This window comes from Dendrobium catenatum, unplaced genomic scaffold, assembly GCF_001605985.2.
Source record: "Dendrobium catenatum unplaced genomic scaffold, ASM160598v2 fragScaff_scaffold_756, whole genome shotgun sequence".
In the NCBI taxonomy this organism is placed as follows: Eukaryota; Viridiplantae; Streptophyta; class Magnoliopsida; order Asparagales; family Orchidaceae; genus Dendrobium; species Dendrobium catenatum.
The window spans coordinates 371,177-392,938 of record NW_021319218.1 but is presented as its reverse complement, the minus strand read 5'-3'; the positions used below and the strand labels follow the sequence as shown (position 1 = coordinate 392,938).

The following is a 21,762-nucleotide window of genomic DNA, read 5'->3' as shown; positions in this document are numbered from 1 at the left end:
CTTAAATCCCTTGATCGTTGGCCGCTTATTTCACAATTTAATGTCTTAATGATACCAAAATATGATGAACTTGGGCTCGTTGGATTTGTCTCGTCGAGCCGCTTCATTTGACTATAAACATGTCATATTTGAAAATTATTTGCTGATCCAAATTATTTTTGAACCTTCCAAATGCAATTCGGGTCTTCGATTTGGACTCATTTGGGCTTAGATTGAGTCGAATTTGGTATCGTTTAGTTCATATTTTTGAGGCATTCAGTTCAACTATAATTTTACTGAAATTAGAGTTCATATGATCTCCGATTTAATTTTTGTTGTTTCCAACTTGATTTAGTCTCGAGATTTGTGTCCGATCAAGATAATTTTTTTATGATATATCAATGGGCGTATTAGTAAAATTGAAATTAGTGAGGCTTTAAAGAAAATAAAGTATGAAAAAACTATTGGACCTGATGTTGTACCAATAGAGGTGTGAAAATGCTTAGGAGATGAAGGAATTTCATGGCTTACTAAACTTTTTAATATTATTTTGAAGACAAAAGATACAAAAGAGTTGAGAATGAGTATGTTGATTCCTATTTTTAAGAATAAATGTGATGCACAAAATTGTGTGAATTATAGAGGAATTAAGTTGATCTGTCATACTTTAAAGCTTTGGAAGAGAGTTATGAAGCATAGGTTATGACGTGATACTAATGTTTCTCAAAATCAATTTGGATTCATGCTAGGTAGATCTACTATGGAAGCCATTCATTTATTGAAAGGGTTGATGAAAAAGTTTAGAGAGAATAAGGAGGATTTACATATGATATTTATTGATTTAGAGAAAACAAATTATAAAGTTCTAAGAGAAGTACTATATATGGAGAGTTCTAGAAAAGAAAGAGTTTAATAATGCTTATATTCAAGTCATTAAAGATATGCATGTAGGAGCAGTTAGTTGTGTTCAAACACAAGGGGGTTTGACTAAGTATTTACCTATTTCAGTTGGATTATATCAAGGATCAGCCATATGTCCTTATCTTTTTTGCTTTAGTCATGGATGTTCTTACTAAACATTTAAAAGAGGATGTACCATGGTGTATGCTTTTTGCTAATGATATTCTTTTTGTGGATAAGACTAGAGAGGGAGTTTATGGTAAACTATTATTATGGAGGTCAATCTTAGAGTCTAAAAACTTTCGTTTGAGTGGATCTAAAACTAAATACATGGAGTGTAATTTTAGTAGTAATATATCTAGTGGGGATTTGTAACTTTGAGCGATCAAGTCATTAATAAGTGTACTCATTTTAAATATCTTGAGTCTATTATTCAAAGTGATTGTTTAATAAATGAGGATATTATTAGTAGAATTCAAGTTGGATGTTTCAAGTGGAGGAATGCTTCGGGTTTGTTTGTGATAGAAAAACTCCACTCAAACATAAGGAAAAATTTTATAAGATGATGGTGAGACTTGCAATGCTTTATGGTGCAGAATGTCGGCCATTAAAAGAGAAGCATAATATTAAGTTAAGTGTTGCTGAGATGAGGATGCTCAGGTGGATGAATGGATTTACTTTTAGAGACAGGATACGAAACGAGCATATTCGTGAAAAGGTTGGAGTAGCTCTAGTGACAAATAAGATTAGAGAGAGTCGTCTTAGATGGTCTGGTCATATAAAATGGTGGTCTTCTGATGACTCTGTTGGGAGAGTAGATGTATTAGATTTGACCTATGTCAAGAAAGATAGAGATGGTCCTAAACAATTTCATTAGAAAATATTAGAAATGACATTTCTTTATTAGATTTAAATGAGAATGGGACTCTTAATAGGACACAATGGAGAAAAATGATTATGTAACCGACCACATACTGGCATAAAGGATTGATGTTGTTGTTGTATTCGTTATAAACAAGTCTATTCGAGCTCAAGTGATTCTAATTTGGCTCGACTTATTTACACCCTTATGTTAGTCATTATATGTTTAAGTTACAAAAGAATTAATATTTATGTTAATTATCTTATTGAATTGATAATATTGAATTCATGTGGTTTTGGGTGCGTTTGTGTTTTTTGTGTGCTATGAATTTTGGACATTTGTTTAGATACCGCATTACTTTATTATTTTTAGGTCACCATATTTTATAGAGTTTACCTAATTGGAGCCTGAAGGCCTATCAATCATGCATGGATTGTGAATTAAAAACTAAAAAAGAAAAATTAGTAAAATGAGAAGCTTCAATACGCCACTCAGAAATTGTAAAATCAAATTAGAATTAGTTCTATCTTCTAATCTTTATTAGTTTTTGTTAGGGGTGTGAAGGATTAATTGATCGGATTCGTGCCTGATTTGAAGTTAATTTGATTTGAATCTGGTGATCTGAATCTGAGCTGTTCAATAAACGAGCCAAAAAGGTGGATCCAAATCTGACTTGCTGATAACACGGATCACTGGAATTCAACAAGATAACCATATTTGATTAAAAAAAATTATAATTTTTCAACTATAGAGCTTATATTAACTAATCTAAATAAGAAGAGCATACTCGCATGCAAAAGAATTTATTGAAAAAGAAAAAATAAATAAACGGGTCACTTTTGTATCAAAATCAAGTTCACAAGTTAACATGAATAAAACTGTCTGAACTTTAACTAATTGGCCAACTAGAACATAAATTTTTTGGATTAATTTCGGGCCAGATTTTCTTTAATATACTTTTAGGGCTCATTTTTTTTCCTTAGGCTTAGAATGATTATTTTATTTTCATAAATAATTATATATTTTGTTTTCTACCTACAAGCATGCAAATAAGCCTTCATTTTGTTTTAATGATGGCAATGCAACAAATATAATTGATTAATTATATATTATATTTATTTTTATGTAAATTAATATGTTTGTAATGAATATTATGATAAATTTAAATTTAAATAATCAATGAACTTAGCTGCAATGCACCTAACTCTCAAGAATAAAAAAGGCTAAGGAATGAATGATGACAAAAGCATTATAGTATTGTCATGCAAGCTCTTTAATTGGTATTTCTAATGTTTTGTTATTATAAATTTTGCATGGAAAAGACTTAGCAACCACTAACTGATTGTATGTATTTAGTCAATGAATAGTGAGTGGTTCAGTTAGGTATTCTTAAGGCCTTTTTTAATGTATACAATTATATTATTTAGTATATTTTGATGCATGCTTTTGGCCAACTCTACTTAGCTAGAGACATAATAATTATTGTTAAGTAATATTTGAATAGTAAAAAAATTTTCCAAGTGAAAAAAAAAATAGAATATTTTGATTTAAATTTGTTTAAAATTAATTCAATAATTGTTAAATTTATATTAAGATGAATGGAATATAATTAAATTATTATTTTTATGTTATTTTGATTGTGAGATATAAAATTTGTAGCTTTAGAGAGATAGTTTTGACCCCTAGTTTTGTATAAGGTTTTAAATGCAAATTGGTTAATGAAAAGAGGATAGGCGACATAAGAATTTTTATGTGAAAAGTTTGAGAAGGTGAAAAATCACTTAGTTGAAATAAACCTATTAGGTGAGGGTTGATTATAAAGAATTGTTAGTTTGGGTCATAAGCGTATAAATCGTTACTGAAAAATTCCCTATCCTCCTTCACCTAACTTTTGATGTTCCCTATAGACTATCTTTTGTTGCTTATGATTGAAGTTTAGCAGCAATTAGTCATCAACATTTGATGCTCATCTTTTTCATTACATAATTATCATCCTATCAAGAGAATGATAACTCGATCATCATCCTTTATTTTACTTCTAGCATTCCCTATCAATTTTCGCTCAATATCTATTAGCATTCGATATTTAATGCAAATTTTCTCATTCATCTAGTCTCCTCTCTTAATAAGAGCATAACCAAGCTAACCACCTACTATTGCATGTCTTTCGATGTTCTTGTCAACAATCATTGACGCTTGACAATGAGTGGATTTTGATGTTCACTAGCCATCAATGTTTGAAACATATCTTATAGTTTCTCGATCCTTCTCCTTAAGAGAATGACTAAGTCAACCACTCTCCTTCGCTTGACTTCTAACATTCGTCATCGACCATCACCTAGCGCTTGTCAATGACAACATCCAACATCTTCAAGCTACTAATACTTGACACTCATCTCCTTTATCATTCATTGTTCTCTCTTATCAAGAGAATGATCAAACTAACTGCCACTATAATGTGATTTTTAGCTTTCTCATCAATTATTTCATGATGCTTAGTAATGATTGATATTTGATGTTTGCTTCAACAGTTGTGATGATCACCCCACTTTTCATCCAACCTACCTTTACACTAGGAAAATGATTTAATCAGTCACTCTTTGCCACTTAATTTTTGACATTTATCATTAACTATCATTTGACACTTATCATATGATGACAACTCAAAATCTCCTGAATCCTACTATCACAATAAGAGACGTGTCTCACATGATTCAATCTATTTTGTTTTATCACTTCAATTACATGCTTTTTTATTTAACACTATCATTGTCAGATCTCAACCCCTGGATGAGAAAAGCGGAGGGTCGCGTTAGGTAGTTAACAACCAACGTAAAACTTATCAAATAATCATGATACGAATCCTTTAATACTTTCATTATATACTTTTTGCCAAGAGCACAAATGAAATTTTATAAATGCGTTTAAAAAATAATAAATTTATTAGTGTTGCGGATTAGAACATTCAAGGCGGTAGAGAGATAAAGAGCTTAATGTCTTAGCTCTGAATGAAGATCCAGCTCACATACATATAAAGAGATAAGGTTGTGAGATTCATAGGAGACACTAAGATTTTTTTCAAGAAAAAATCCTAAAAAGGGAAAAAATCACGAGGCATGGCCTGGTTAAAATGATTTCACTGGTGTTTATTGATGATTATAAATGAAGCACTTCCGTGGAGAGAAGGCCTTTAACTTGATGTAGTAAATAAACGTTATATATAGCACATTACATGGGGGTAGTTGGAAGAATATAGTGATATAAGAGTTGTTCTCAAGAGAGTGCGGACCTATTTATTTGGCCAAAGTATCGTAGTCAGTCAACAGTGGTCGAAGGGACTATAGTCGGTAAGCGACATTGGTCGGAGGGATCGTAGTTGGCAGGCAATGGCTATTTGAGAGACCATAGTCGACGGACGACGGAGGTCAGACAGACCGTATAGTCAAAAGGACCGTAGTCAGTAGGCGATGGTGGTCCAAGGGACCTTAGTTGGTAGGTGGCGGAGGTCGCATGGACTGTAGTTGACAAGCGTCATTGGTTGGAGGGATCATAGGCAGTGGGTGATTGTGGTTGAGAGGAGCACAATCGGCACCGACGGTGGTCGGTGAGACAACAATCAGATGGGGTGATATAGGTCAAAGGGAACATAGTTAGTGGCAGGGCTGTAGTCCGATTGTGGTTGGCAGCCGGGCAATGGTTCGACGATGGTATGGCAGAAGTTTGGTAATGGTCGGTGGACAGGTGGAAGTAAGGTGCTGATCGATGGCTAGTCATTGATCCAATGATGATCGACGATCGTGCGATGGTTTTACGACAGTCAACGGAGGTTCGCTGGTGGTGATGCTTGGGTGGAGCTATAGATCCTTGAAGCCTCAGAGTCCTCTCTAATCTCCAGCGAAAAGTCCAAACTTTAAGCCCCCATCATGTAGGAAGTGAGGATCTATTTAAAAAATTTTTAGAGTGACATGTTGAATAAATATGAAGAAGATTTGTGAAAAATTTGGAGTGCTCAATCGGACGACCCATATTAATTCCCTTGATCATAGAACAATCATTCAACATTTAGGTGCCTTAGTGATATCAAAATTAAGCGTTCTTGGGCTCGTTAGATTTTCTCGTTGAGTCGCTTGATTCAACTATAAACATGCCAAATTTGGAGATAATTTGGTTACCTAATTAATGCTTTGAAGCTTTCAAATATGATTCGATATCTTGAATTCGGACCATTTGGGCTTAGATTGGACCGATTTGGTGTCTTGGGTTTCTCATAACCAATGAGAATATGAAGTATTTACCTCTAATTCATCCCCAAAATAATTTGGAGTATAAAACAAATCAAAATTCGCACTTATTTTTATTTCCAAAAAAAGAACCTCAAACAAATAAATAAAAAAAGGACTTGGTTAAGAAAGAAACCATATGAATATCACATATTTTTTTTGAAGGGCATTTTATCAAACAGTTACTATGCAATATTTGTAGGATCATATAAGATAAGCTAGCATAAAAAAAATATTATATGCCTACTTGACTGAACTCATTTAGCTGATTCTACACAAATTTCCTCATGATTCACTCAATAAATATCTCGAAATATTTAACGATCTGGTTACCAACAATAATACCAAGGACTCTTGTCACCTATAGCAGTAATAAAGACATACTCAACACTGCATTTTCATGATCACAAATCAACCTCTCTATATTTTTTTTACGAATGGATTGCAAGGAAATATTGTGTCATTCAAAGGACATTCAGAACATTGCATTAGTAACAAAAGATGAAGCTATTCCATTACATCTTACCTTAAAAAAAAAACTTTGGGCTGTAAACAAAACCCACTCATCAAAACAAACTCGATTTCACTTGCAAAGTTATCACCAGATCCAACATGGCGAATGAATGTATTCATTAAGAAATGAGATGACTAGATGTATTAGGATATATGCATGGTAATAACCCCATTTATTTTCTTCAGCTTTAGCCAACAGAAATGGGGAAGAAGAAAGAAGAAAGAAGGAAAGAAGGAAAAGAAGAAGAAAGAAGAAGAAAGAAGGAGGAGAAAGCTGTACCTGCTAGCTTAGATCGGTCCGGCAAGAAGGGAGTGCGACGGGCTCAGCCGGAGACGTCGGGATCTGTTGCCGAAGGGAGAAGTGTCTGTCGGGATCCGTCCAGGCGTCGAGCTCGGGTAGCTGCTAGGTTCGGACGAGAGCAGGACTCGAGTGGCTGCCGTCGAGCTCGGGTTCGGCCCGGAGGAAGGTCGGGGTCTGTCTAGGCGACGGGAGCAGAGGGAGTCGGGTAGCTGGGTGGATTTCCGAACAAGAGCAGGAGGAAGGGAGTCGGTCGTGAGAAAGGGAGCGAGGGTGCGTGAGGGAGAATCGAGCTAGGGAGCCGGTGTGAGAGAGGGAGAGGAAGAGAGAAAAAAATTCCTCCCCAAAACGAGAGCCATCGGTCTAGGTAACAAACTCGTCGCTAGAAAAGGAAGCCCGCCCTTCTTTTCCATCGTGCTCCAGCCACCGAAATTCCTTTAAACAGCTTTGGTTCTTCGCTCGATGTCTGATGTCTGTCTGAATCGCAGAAATCTTCTGATCAGCGCGATTTTGGCCGAATCGCAGATCTCACTCGATCGCCACCGTCGACACAATTACTAGATTTAGTGAATGAATTCAAAAATACTTTAGAAAGTTAGCCGGAGTTTAGAGGAACCAAATTGAGCTGAATCAAACTAAATTGGCTGAAATCGGGCTAGATTTGAGTCCAATCTTGACTCGATTCGAGTCGATTTGGGCTCGAGCCAACTCAACAAAATTAATCAAATGAAATTGGATTTAGAATAATTATTAATTTAAATCGAATCGAACACGGTGCGACTAAAACAAAATAACTGAGTCTAATCGAACACATTCGAGCCTGATCTAGCTCGAGTCGAGTCGATTCGAGCTCAAATCGGGCTCGACGGGGTTCGATTAGCTCGGTCGAAAGTGCCCGAGCACGCTCGAGCCAAAAACGAGGTCAATTGCCATCAAACATTGTTCCTAGCTAGATGGGCTTGTAAAAGAGCGTTCAAAATAACCAAAATAGGCGCTTCCACCAGCAGATCCACACCAACCCCCCCTAAGTTAACATCACCACCATCAGCTGAAGAAATCGAGTTAGCATCCGAAGACTCAACACTAACATTAAGCAAATGACTAGGTATAGAATTAGCATCGCAATGAGAATCAAATAAATTCGCACATCCATGAGCCACAGACAGAGGGTCCCCACCCAATACAACATCACAAGCCGGTGAGCCACCTGAACAATTCACAACAATAGAAACAGGGGCAGTAGGGGAATTTATTGGGCCGGCCGGAGTAAAAACAACGACAACTTTTGCATCAACAATAACAAAATCACCCATCGAATTAACAGGCAAAGAGACGAGAGAAACAAGCACCTGAATCTCAAGGTCATCAACAAAAGGAGCAACATTAGAAACATCAACATTAGGACTAGAGTTGAAAAGTGCAATTTCCTCTAAATTACCAACATCAAAACCCGAAACATGCACAGCATTCTCCAACACAGTAGGAGCAACAACATTCTCAACAGCTGAGGGAATTAAATTCAAACTCTATTTAGAGGCAACATTAGGCAAATCATACGAAAGAGGAGGACGACATTTTCCAGCCACATGCCCAATACACTTACAATAGGCTCAGGGGGGGGGGGGGGGGGGGGTGTCGGGGGGTGGAGGGAATTCATTCAAAATAACCTCTTGCACATACCCTAAACTCTAAGAACCAAACCAAACCTAATTTGTATAGGATTTAGTTATACAAGCTCCACTAAAACACGAGTGATGGAAGGCCAGTATCTCGCAGAAGCAGCCGCATCTATTTTCAGAGGTTTCCCAAAAATAGCTCCCAACCAAAATAACCTCTTGCACATACCCTAAACTCTAAGAACCAAAGCAAACCTAATTTGGATAGGATTTAGTTATATCAAGCTCCACTAAAACACGAGTGATGGAAGGCCAGTATCTCGTAGAAGCAGCCGCATCTATTTTCAGAGGTTTCCCAAAAGTAGCTCCCAACCTATGAAGAAAATGAGGGATGTACATATAGGGACGAAGTTCCGGAAAAGAGGCCAAAATTGGTATGACAGGCGACTCAACACCAACATCCAAGCATGGAGACCATTTTGTTAGTTTCATATAACAGTTGAAAACAAGATATGATCCATGACAAAAAATCCTACAATAGTCAAGATCATTTGCTAATTTGATCAGAATATGTGAAGGGTCAAGCAAGGTGACCGAAACTTCACCGTTTATCTTTAGGTTAAAGAAAAATTTGCGAATATAATCAAGAGAAGGCCGCTTAGAAGGGAAGAATCCAACCAAGGAAAATTGAAAAGGGATAGCTAACTCGTTGATTTCCTAGTTTGAAATCCAAAGAGAGGACAAACCACGGAACAAAGAGGAAACCAAAGAAGAGCCAGCAAGCGCTTCCAAAAACGAGCGCAAGAGAGACAAACCCCCTAAAAAACCAGGGTCGCCCAAGCTATTTGGCGCCATACCAGTAAATGCCTGAGAAAAATCAAAATCAAAGCTAGAAATCACCAAAACAAATAGAAAACAAAGAGAAGAAGACAGCACTTCCCTAAAATCCACAAGTTTGTCGGCGCGAAGGCCCCAACGGGGTAGGGGAAAACCCAAAAAAACCCTAGCATAGTGAAACGAGGGGGAGAGAGCTTCACGCTAGTTGTTTTCATGTTAATAAAAGTTTGAATAACTTAACTATCAATTTAGGAGTTAGAAATTATTTGTGTAACCTATATACTTAAGAGAAATTAAACTTAATTGTATTTAATTCATGAAATTTAATTAAACGTATTAAGATCTAGATCTTCATAATATTTAACTTCATTATTCTGTATGATAGTAATAATAATATTAAACCAGAGATATGTAATGAAATTGTCTGTTTGTGTATATTATATATTTAGAGAATGTGTAAAAAAAATAAGTGGTGTAAGTATAGCGTTTTAATTAAAAAGTCATTTAATTTTTTTAAAGTTATTTATTTATGTTTAAATAAAGTATTAGTAGCATAGGATCTTGTTCTTGCCTATTTGTTCATTATGATTATTTATTTGGCGTTATTGCTTACATCAATTTGTCATAGTAGGTGACCAATACAGTTATAAATTTATAATGTTTAAGCAACATAAATCAATTACTTATTAGACTCTTAATGTATGCATTCTTTAATATCCTCTACATAAGTGATGCATTTGAAGGGAGAGTTGAACATTGAGTGAAATTGCTTATATTAATTTTTTCTTTTGTGAAATATGGGAATCCTCAAATTATTTTTCCAATTTACGCCATGATGCATTTGCATACTTTAGAGAAGATTTGGTGCAACCTAACAAAATTTTGGTTGATAGTGAAGGTGCACGATTGTACGAGTGTGTGGTTAGGTTTCTAATACTCTGTTAGAATTGAAGGCAAGAACGAATGTTACTTTCAGATGTTGCAACCATGAATGAAGGATAGCGATTGTTTACTTTTGAACTTGCATGAGAAAGCCCTAGGTAGAGCAGAAGACGCTGAAGCCTTGGGCATTGTCACACGAAAACGCCAGAAAATTTGGCAAAATCTTCAATTGTAATAGGGCCTAATTAATTTTTTATCGAACTAATCAGTCCTAATGCTTGATTGAGCACAATAAAAATATTTATCAATCATAGCTCAACATGATTTTATTGTTGTGGACTCAATTAATCAAGTCAATTGACCCCAAGGCCTTAATTAACCCAATCTAGCTCATTCAAGTCTAATTAGTCTGAGTTGACTAAATAGGCAAACCTTAACGGTCAACTCTACCCATAGGCCATATCAAAAGGCCCCACGAAGGGTGGAAGGCTAAAGACCAAACTCAATCCAATCAATCAAAGCCAACGTACAAATCTCAATCAATTCATTAGAAGATCTTGAAGGTTAGAAATAGCTAAATTGGCTCGAGAAATGGCTAAATTCGCTCAACTTCGAGCACAATAGCCATTCCAATTTCACTCCATGTTCGCCTAATTTTGACTCGACAGACCCAAGAAGCTTAATCAATGTCATAAAGAGGGGTTTAGAATTCAATCACAATCCATGATAGTGTAATACTTTAGCCAAGTTGGGAGTGGTGATGATCAAAGAGGGAAACTCAAGCTACAAAGATAAGATCTTTGAGTGTAGTCATCAAACAAGCCACAAAGGAGAAAAATACTTCACCAAATTCAAACTTTAATTCCTCATTTAATTGTAACAATCCTGATATCCATAAGCATCATAAGTAATGGAGAATTCAAAATATTACAAGACTGCAAAAAAGGTAGTAAAACATTGCAATAAATGAGCTTGGAATTATCAGAAAACTTCATAACTTAAGGGCTGTTGATCTATATTGAATGAAGCTCCATTGAAAAATGAGATACAGCTGTTCTCTTGAATGGTTTTGTCAAAGCAAGCAATTGACTTTGATAGCAGCAAATTTTGACTATCCACTTGAACCAAAGCTCAGCTCACATGACACATGATATAATTAATGATTTTATAATGCTACTATTTCAACATAACTTGAATATATAAAAAGCAACAAATACAAGAATTATAAACTTTATTTAATTAAGGCTTCGTTTGGGACAGTTTTCTTCCTGCTTCTTAAAGCGGCTTTCTAGTACAAATATTAATATTTATATTAGAAAGCCGCTTTAACCGTCCCAAACGAAGTTTAAGCTTTACGAAATTTAGTAATGTTGGCATTTGGGGGAGTCCATCCATTTTGTCCCAACTATCACATTCCCTTCAAGTCTTCATTATCTTCCACAAATTTGTAATTCCTAGCTACGTTATATCACTAATACTCACACCAAATTATTTAACCAAACATGCATTTCTGTAGATAACTGCTAAGAACTGGTCTCATTCTAGATGGCATAAAGCTTATGGAGAAGCTAGTAATGAGTACTCCACTTCCATATTATTTTCCTAAGAATGAAAGAATACCTTCAAAGAATTTCGGTGCCTATAAGAGTCAAGCAGAAAATGTATGCACCAGAAAGCAGCTAAAACTTCTCGTTTTAATTCAAAAAAGCTCTAAGAGTTGGGTCTCTAACTACAACAGTTTATCCACCATGAAGCTATCCCTAGCCTTGGCCACTATAGCTTAATCGTTATAACTAGCAACTTCTATTGCCCTAGCGACCACAAAAAAGGACGACTTTCGAAGGCAAGCCATTGATTGACTCTTGACTACTCAACTAGCAATATATACCAAGCCATCGACTTCTTAAAACCTCATTAGACAATTTCATCAAGTCGGACATCCTGATCAAACTTATATTTTCTCTTATTTTCTATATAACCATATATGTAACTGATTCTGTAACACACAAACCTTAACCCTAATCTATAAATAGAGGGTAAAGAGGAGAACAGAATTTCCTGGGTTTTTTTTTTTTTTTTTTGCACTAAGGTAGAAAACAAAACATTGCCACTCATTTCATAAGAGAACTTCATCTTCTTAAGAGATGTCTCGGCAACTTCTTTGCCTTTGCCTTGGACTTCTCCGATGGACTTTCGAAGTCATCCTTCAACCCTTGCCTAGGCCACCTCCTTGCTTACTACTTGAGGTCGACGTATAGGATAACTCGCCGGTGTTGGCAACTTCGAGCATTGTGTAGTGGGAGACTTGGATGGCTTTGATGGTTGAATCAAAGTCCTTACCATAGGGAGATCATCCTTGCCCTCTTCCCCACTCATCAAGAACCTCTTTGAGGAATTATCCAACTACAGGTTTTAAAAGAGAGACTTCATCAATAAAAGCTTAAATATAATAATAATAATAACAAAGAAATTACTCAAGAAACCCATCTTCAGCCTTCATATCAAGACTCTTAACGAATAGCCACAGTAAAGTTAGCAAATATGCCTTTAATTTAGAAATTTGTTTGTCGATGTTAGATTCTTTCAATTCGTTCTCTTCTTCCATAGAGCCCATAGACGGCTTTAATTGGCCAAATTCAACAGACAAATCTTTAACTATTTTCAAAACTGTTGCTTCAATAAAATTCTCATGAGTAGTGGAAAGGTGGACTATGAATATAGAGGGAACACTCTCATAGTTGAAGTCAGCATCTTCCTTCATCGATAGTCATCCCAATAAATTTCTTCTAAGATTCAAGCATTAGGCTGACTAATAAATTCAAAGGTGTCTTCGAATACTTCCCTATAATAACTTGGCCAAATGGCAGGTTGAAAGAGGGGGAATTTCATTCAAAAAACTTCAAACACAAAAAAGAACTTCTCGACAAAATTTTTTTAAAAAAAAATTATCCAAAATGGAGTTCAAAGAAGTCATATTTCAGTTGCCCTTAGGTTGACTTCAATGCTTGACCCCTTGGTGATTTGTTGTTCAACAAGTGCCTTGACGACTTCAATTGCCACCTTTGATGAACAAAAATGCAACAACAATATAGACACAACACGAAACAGGCACATGGCTTGTTAATTATTGAAAATATATGACACGTATATGTCGAGATGACATTGGACAAAAATGAGATGTCGAGATGGCACAGAAATGTAATGTGGGTGTAGAAATTGTTGGCATCAAACTTCAATGTTAAGATTGCGGCAAAGTTTAGAGTATAAGCATAAGGTGTCAAAAATTATTTTTTGCAAATCTTTTTGCATAATTTCAATTCATGTTACCTTTAATTTATTCATTTCCTTTCAGCATATTTGATACCAATTTTATTTACACAAATTACGAATATCTAGTTTACCCTTCATTATATTTAACCCCAAACACCTAGGACTATTTTCCTACTATACTCCCATTATCTCTCTACATATGTTATTTTGAAAATATACATTACCACACATCTATCTTACCTTTTTTTTTTTCTTTTTTTCATTGTTATACTTATTTATTACCCAGCATTCAAAGGAATACAACATAGTCAACATATCAGCAATTATAACATGAAGAAAATTAATAGTGCCATTTTTAACTTTGAATATAAAAACTAAGATATGAAACTTTTATCAATCAACAAATTATCAAATGTGCAGTGATTGACCCTAACTTATGGAAATAGCATAGTAATTAAATTCTAACATAAAATGATCAGAATCTTCCTTCATCGATAGTCATCCCAATAAATTTATTCAAAGATTCAAGCATTAGGCTGACTAATAAATTCAAGGGTGTCTTCGAATACTTCCCTATAATAACTTGGCCAAATGGTAGATTGAAAGGGGGAATTTCATTCAAAAAAACTTAAAAAATAAAAAAGAACTTCTCAACAAAATTTTATCCAAGATGGAGTTCTAAGAAGTCATATTTCAATTGCCCTTAGAGCATCTTCAACTGAACGCCAAACGGGCGTATGACGTCGTTCGGTCGCTCCAGCCGAACATGAAATCTTCCTCCATTTACTTCCGGGTGAACAGTGCGACGCCAATATTGACGTTGCACTGTTCACCTATGCTATTTTGCTCTCTCAACCGAAAAAACGCGCGAAAGGGAGAAGGGTCGTTACCTTCACAGAAGCAGATAAAATGGCATTCGAGTGGAGCAGCACCACGTCATTTTGGAGTTCTCCGTTGTAGTTTGCCATGAAAAATGGAGTTCTCCGTTGGAGATGCCCTTAGGTTGAGTTCAATACTTGATCCCTTGGTGATTTGTTGTTCAACAAGTGCCTCATCGACTTCAATTGCCACCTATGATGAACAGACAAGAAACGGCAATATAGACACAACACGACACAGATACTGGATATGTTAATTATTGAAAATATATGACATGTATATTTTGAGATGACATTAGATGAAAATGAGACGCCGAGATGGCACAGAGATGTGATTGTGGGCATATAAATTGGTGGAATCAAACTTCAATGTTAAGATAGTCAAAGTTTAGAGTATAAGCATAAGGTGTCAAAAATTACTTTTTGCATAATTTCAATTCATGTTACCTTTAATTCATTCATTTCCTTTCAGCATATTCGATACTAATTTTATTTACACAAATTACGAATATCTAGTTTACCCTTCAAATATTCATTACCACACATCTATCTTACCATTCTTTATTTTTTTTTTTTATTGTTATATTTATTTATTACCAAGCATTCAAAGGAATACAACATAGTCAACATATCAGCAATTATAACATGAAGAAAATTAATAGTGCCATTTTAAACTTTGAATATAAAAACTAAGATATGAAACTTTTATCAATCAACAAATTATCAAATGTGCAGTGATTGACCCTAACTTATGGAAATAGCATAGTAATTAAATTCTAACATCTTAATTTATATAACAAATTAAGACAAGCACCATTTAAGACTTTCATAGCCTCCATTATAGACATTTGTGATGGCATATATCTAGACTTTAATGTAAGTCTCAATTTACAACATTATGATAGACTTTATAGCTTTGTGATAGCTACCAATCTTGAAAATTTTAAATATTAAATCTTTAGCAAAATGGTTAATAAATTCGACTCGACACTTAACAATCTCCCACCTGAAGGTTAAATTTTCAATGTACGGGCTTAGCAAGCATGTTTGAATACTTCACTTCTCAATGAATCAATCGTGAATGTTAAGAGAGGCTTCACAATACCTCAATCCATCAATGGCAAACTTGCCAAATTCTACCTTTTTATTATCTTGCTCAATTTAGAATTTCTCTATGTAGCATCTATATCATGCAATTCTTCCTTGTTCTTTGAAAGCTCTCATTTGACAAATACTTTATTTTGTAGTACTCTTCCAAAATCATCAATAAATTTCACAGCAACTCTCAATTTTCAAGTACTTAATGCCGTATACTTCATATCATTCTTACTTCCACGAGCTTCCCTCATAGTTATTGAATCCAACAAATCAGCATGTGACATTACATTCTAGAACACAAAGTTCATTAATTATATTCAAGTTTGAAACAACAAATGCACCATAATAAATATTATGCCAAACTCTAATCAATGATATCAATACACCACCACGTGCCTTTAACTTCACAATACAAGAACCTCCAATTTGCACATTCCCATTTCACATGTAAACACAACCACCAAAACTCAAGTTATACATGAAAAATACATCTAAATTAAAATATATGTGACTAAAACAAATTGAGTCCATAATCCAATACTTTTTTTCTTTTTATTATCAACCACCAAAAGAACACCAATTTCATAAACAATAAAATTTGCAACTATGCTTGCATCAATTGACTTATCCTTTTTGGGGTTTTCATCTTCTTCTCTCTCTATTATTCAAAATAAAATAATTATTTTTATATACCCTTTCTTCTTACAATAAAAGCAAATAATATCTTTGAATTTCTTATGAGATTTACATTCCAACATGATTAGAAAAGAGCCTTCGCACATAGGATCTCCCTCTAATGTAAACCTTTAGTTGGTTTATCACTTACCTCAAATTTAAAAATCACATCTTTCATAAGAAATGTATTCTTGACATACTCTAAGATTATTGTATCTCAACGAATATAGCATTATATTTTGAAAGAACCTATGAGATAGATATAAAGAGCATAATAAAGAGAATTCGATTGTTTCTTTTTTTTTTTACCTCAGGCACAAGGGCCTGTATGTATGGTTGTCCTCAGTATACATATAAAGAGAATTCAAATAATTCCTACTTGTTATATGTATGTTACAACCAATTTCAGATGGAGAATGATCAATGCATTTTTTAGTGTCATTTAGAAAATGTCTTTAGTAAATTCTATCTTGTTACCCTTCATTCACATATAGCTTCTAAAAGTTATGATAACTCCCAATGATAACTGATACTGAGACGGAGATATTTCATATGTTCTACGTTCAATCCAGTAAACTGTAATATTAAAAATGCTCAAAGGTTTATATTAGGGCATCTCCAACTGAAAACCCCATTTTTCGCTCCAAAATGCAATAAAATTTTAAAATACAGTAATTCATCTCCAATCTAACATCATTTTTTCTTCTTTTGCGCGCTTCCTTCGAAGGTAATCATCTTTGGCGCACTTTTCTCCTCTTTCCTGCATTTCTTTGGCAAATCCTGCAGCAATTTTTGGCGTAGGTGAACAGTCCGACTCCAATATTAGCGTCGCACTGTTTACCTGGGGGAATTTAGCATGCGATTTGGAGTTCGAATTGTCGTCTCCCATTTGCTCCATTCGAACTTCAAATCGTATGCCAAATTCCGGTAGGTCAAAAGTGCAACGTTAATATTGGCGTCCACCCAAAAAAATTAGGAGAAAGGCGTGCCAAGATGGTTACCTCCTCAGGAAGCGCGCGAAAGAAGAAGAAATGTCGTTCGATCGGAAACGAATGATTGCATTTTGAAGTTTTAGTGCATTTTGAACTAGAAAATGAGTTTTACAGTATGGCATCTCCAATCGAAAATCCCATTTTCACTCCAAAATGCAGTGAAACTAAAAAGTGTTGTGATTCATCTCCAATCGAACTCCATTTTGGACCCTTTAACCGTATTTCTCCTCTTTGGGGCGTTTCTTCGACAAATTCGATAGAGACAAAAAAATAGCAAAGGTTGGCGTTGCGCTGCCAAATAGCGGAAGTTTTAATGTTCGGCTTGAGCTCGGGAGGGTTTAGGGACGAGAAGGTCTTAGCAAACAACCGAACACATCCTCATTAAAGAAAAATGACCCAAAAAACACAACAGTCTCTTGGATTAAACGAACACACACAAACAAACATCTACAAGCTGCGAACTACAAAGGAATGTTTTATTTAGCAGGAATCAAACATCGGTAAGAAACAACAGCAAACATATAACGGGCACTTAAAAAAAAGAACAATGCAGGAATACGATTGCCAAGACTGACGGAGAAAGATTGCCAGGGTCGATTGTTACTATTTATTCGTATACACAACCAAGTATGTTATACAAGCACGTAACATGATTCTGCTCGCTCGCTCGCTAGAGATTCATAAGGCTTATCAGACCTATCATGGGTAAATTCCAGTAGACGGAATCTAACCTTATGTGGTCAGAGCTTGCTAGAGATGGGGATGGCACGGGGCTTCAGCTTCGCCGGGTGCACCTCCTTGGGAGCAACAACAGTGACCACGCCATTCTCCACCTGCGCACGAATCTGATCACCCTTAATGCCATCCGGAAGCCCGAAGCGCCGTGAGAACTCCTCCTTCTCCGCCCTCTCAGCCACATGCCATAGTGCGTCCTTCTCCGCCGCCGACGCGGAGGAGGCCGGCTCGCCCTTCACGTGTAGTACGTTGCCTTCTTCAAGCTGCAACTTGATTTCCTCCCGCCCAAATCCTAGAAAACGAAGAGCAGGTTAGGTTTTTATTTTTATTTTTTTACCTAGTAATACGAGGAGGGTGATTCGAGTCGAATACCAGGAACATCAACGCGAATGATGTGAGCTGATGGGGTTTCGAGCCAATCGGCCGCCGGCAATCCGGATCGCCGGAGGGAAGCGGGGCTCAAAAGCAAACGCCGGAAGGGATCAGCGAAGAGAACGCCTGCCATCCTCTGCCTTTTCTTTCTCAAACTCGCATATTTAAGGTGCGGACACAAGATGATTCGAGGGCAGAATTTTGGACAGATAGGAATGATCACTAGTTCATGGGGACATGAAGATTCCAGTACGAGCTCGGATCGGACTGCGTGGAAGCCAGAAGAGTGTGCAAAGTGCGGAGCAGAACATTCTGGAAGGTAACGGGCTCGGTTAATAAAATAAATTTTTTAGAGGTAATAATATTATTTTTTGATGAATTTATTTCATGCCACGTAATCATTTTAATTTATCAAAATATGTAAATCTCTATTTTTTAAAAATTAAAATTTCATCATTCCACATTTTAACATTCTTAACTGTGAAGTTCAATATAAAAAATCAATAAATACGATAAATATATATATTAATATTTGCGATATGCCATAAAAAATAGTCTTGATCGAGCACGAATTTGAATGCATATTTGAATCTGAAATATTCAGAATTTAATTCATGAGCTTCGAAACTCCAATTTCAGCAAACTCATAGTCAAATTGATCTAGAGCCTAACGACACCAATACCGGTTCAACTCACGCCCAAATGAACTCAAATTAATGGTTTGATACATATTTCGAAGCTACATAGCATTATTGTACGACATGCTTATAATCAAATTGAACGGCTCGAAGAGACAAATCCAATGATAATATTAATTCAGATATCATTAAAGCACTTAAATATAAAGCGAACGTTTTATAATCGAGAGAATCAATATAAGTCGTCTGATAGAACACTCCAAAATTGCTCTAAATTTTCTCCATATTTATATAGTATGTCACTCCAAAAACTTTATAAACAAACCTTTTTTCTCAACATGAAGGAAACTTTTTTAGGGGAACTTTGAAGACGTGGACATCAGGCTAGAGATTCAAGAGAGCATTAGAGCTTAAAAAATCTTAGAGCTCCACTCGAGCACCACCATTGGCAAATACCGATCGTCTGGCAATTGTGATGGACTTTCACATGCCTATCGTCATAGAACATCAATATGTTTGTCATCATCGGGCCTTTGATTGACCATTTTCGTTGGAACTCCATCCGACAACCGTCATTGGACCTCAACCTAGCCGCCATAGCTAGACCTCCACCACACTATTACCAAAGAAACTTCATCTAATTGTCACCATCAGACATCCATTACATCACCGATCACGGTCCCTATGATCTCAATCGGCCAACTATGATCCCTCTAACTATCTTTGCTCGACTATAGTACCTTTGACCTCCGTCACTTGCCGACTACGGTTCCTTCGACTCTATTGCTCGTAAACCATGGTCCTCGGACCATTGCCGCCCAACTACAGTCCCTTAGACTTCACTCGCCCTGTTATGGTCTCTCCGACCTCGGTCTCCAGTCAACTATGGTTCTCTCGACCTCAATCTCTATGTCCCTCCTACATTCGTTACTCGATTATGGTTCCTCTGACTTCCGTCACCCGACTACGATCCTTCCAACCTCCATCATCCACTAATTACAATCCTTAGACCATTATTACCCGACTATGAACCTTCCAACCTTCGATATTTTTTATGAATATGGTCCCTAAATCCATTGTCACCCAACAATATTCACTTCATCCTTTGTCACCCGCTGACTATAATCCCTCTTGACTATATTACTCATTGCCTAAGGTTCTTTTAACCTATATTTCTTGCTAACTATGGTTCGTAGACCACGATCAATCGACTGAAGTCCTTAACCCTCCCCCCTGGGTCGTCCGACTATGGTCCGTCTGACCATTATCTCCAACTATAGTTCCTTCAACCTTTATCAATCGACTACGATTTGGACCTCCGTCGCCTGATTATAGTCCCTCCAATTCCCCTAGCCCGACTATGATCCTTCTGAACTTAATAGTCTGTCGACTACAGTTAGTAGACTATCGTCGCCCACTGACTATGATCCTCAAACCCTCGTTGCTTGACTACGGTCCCTCCAACCACCATCGTCTGATTATGTGTAAAACCCTTAAAAAGCTGATTTTTTTAGTGTAGTTCCTGAGTATTGTATATGAACTTTTGAGATATGAATTGACTTGTTATTGATGTTTTTAATTTATAGACTTTTGTTTAGACGGTGATTAATTGGATAATTGTAGATAACTCTGGTAAATGGCCAGTTAATTGACATTCTTTCCAAGTTAGATCTTGGGGCGTGACATTATGTGCTACACAGCATAATCTAATTTAAAAAAATCATTTCTTTTTTATCTTTTAATAATAACAGCTAGAGGTCCATAACCATCTAATTTCTTTCAATAATATAAACATTAATGGAAATAAATCTATAGATATATATGGGTCACAGGTCGGGTTCAGGTCAACCCGACTTGATACGGATTTTTGATTTGACATGAAGGAACGTTGTTGAGTTCCCGTCACTACTTTTAGTTCCGGCGAGGCGGCCAGCTATCCAGCTATCGCGACAATCGATTTGACAAGAAATAACATCGTCGGAGGAAGATAAGGAGCTCCCGTTGTCGGAGAAATATAATGCAGCAGTAGCGACGGGCGGGCACTCTGGCCAGGCACCTGACAAAGTGACACACTTAGGCTCTAAGCGACTTGACGCGTTGTAAACTCACAGTAATATGTCATTTCGCTGGCAGGGCAGGCACACCATGCAGCAAATACGGGCAGAGCAATTTCCGGGTCAATTCCAGGTCGAGTTCAGATTTTTAGGTCAACCTGAACCCGACCCAAAACTCAAATCCAGACAGATTTTTGAACCCGAACCCAACCCATTTGTTATTCGGGTCGACCCGAACACGGATTTTTCCAAGTCGGGTTCGGGTCGTGTCAAAATTTAACACCCTAACTACAAAAGGATATATATATATATACTCATTGCTCCAAAAATCATGTATAATAGTTAGGAGATATACAAAATCAATAAACCATCTCTCCATTCCTGACTACAAAAGGATGTCTAAAAATAAAAAGAAAATAAAATAGTAATAAAACCTAAAAAATTTTGTAACTAATTAGTCTCACACTCTTGATCCTCTTCCCTAACCTTAAATCATTTAAATCAACTATAATGAGATAAAAATTTTAATAGGTCACTACAATCTTACAACTGAACTTGAAGCACGGTAAGAAAATAATATACATATAATCATTCAGTTCATAATAGTAACAATCAACATGATTATGAATATGTGGATAAATAATAAAACATATACTATGAAATAAAATCTGTAAACTGATAAACCAGTACATTATGGAAGTCGATAAGACAGTACGTTATGCAAACAATGAGATATGTAAACTAGTAAACCAACATGACTCATCGAATAATAAAGTAGTAAATAATCATTCGTAAATCATATGTTATAATAATGTTATCTAGTCAATAAAGAAATAATATGAATTAGAAACACTAAAGCATCTATGAAGATTGTCATAATCCA

The 21,762-nt window shown here is 36.0% G+C and overlaps 1 protein-coding gene across 2 annotated transcripts; it reads right to left on the bottom strand.

Moving 5' to 3' along the window:
* Positions 1 to 12,353: 12,353 nt before the first annotated feature.
* Positions 12,354 to 18,467, bottom strand: LOC110103935 (16.0 kDa heat shock protein, peroxisomal). 2 transcript variants are annotated; one of them, XM_028696516.1, is made up of 3 exons: positions 18,188 to 18,467; positions 17,812 to 18,107; positions 12,354 to 12,570 (listed from the first exon to the last, which is right to left on the bottom strand). In XM_028696516.1, the coding sequence occupies exons 1-2, from the start codon at positions 18,318 to 18,320 to the stop codon at positions 17,821 to 17,823; spliced, it is 420 nt and encodes a 139-aa protein (XP_028552349.1). In that variant the 5' UTR covers positions 18,321 to 18,467; the 3' UTR covers positions 12,354 to 12,570; positions 17,812 to 17,820. The 2 variants fall into 2 exon arrangements, with proteins under 2 accessions (XP_028552349.1, XP_020688493.1); XM_020832834.2 differs by lacking the exon at positions 12,354 to 12,570 and having other exon boundaries at positions 17,533 to 18,107; positions 18,188 to 18,464.
* Between the last annotated feature and the right edge of the window lie 3,295 nt (positions 18,468 to 21,762).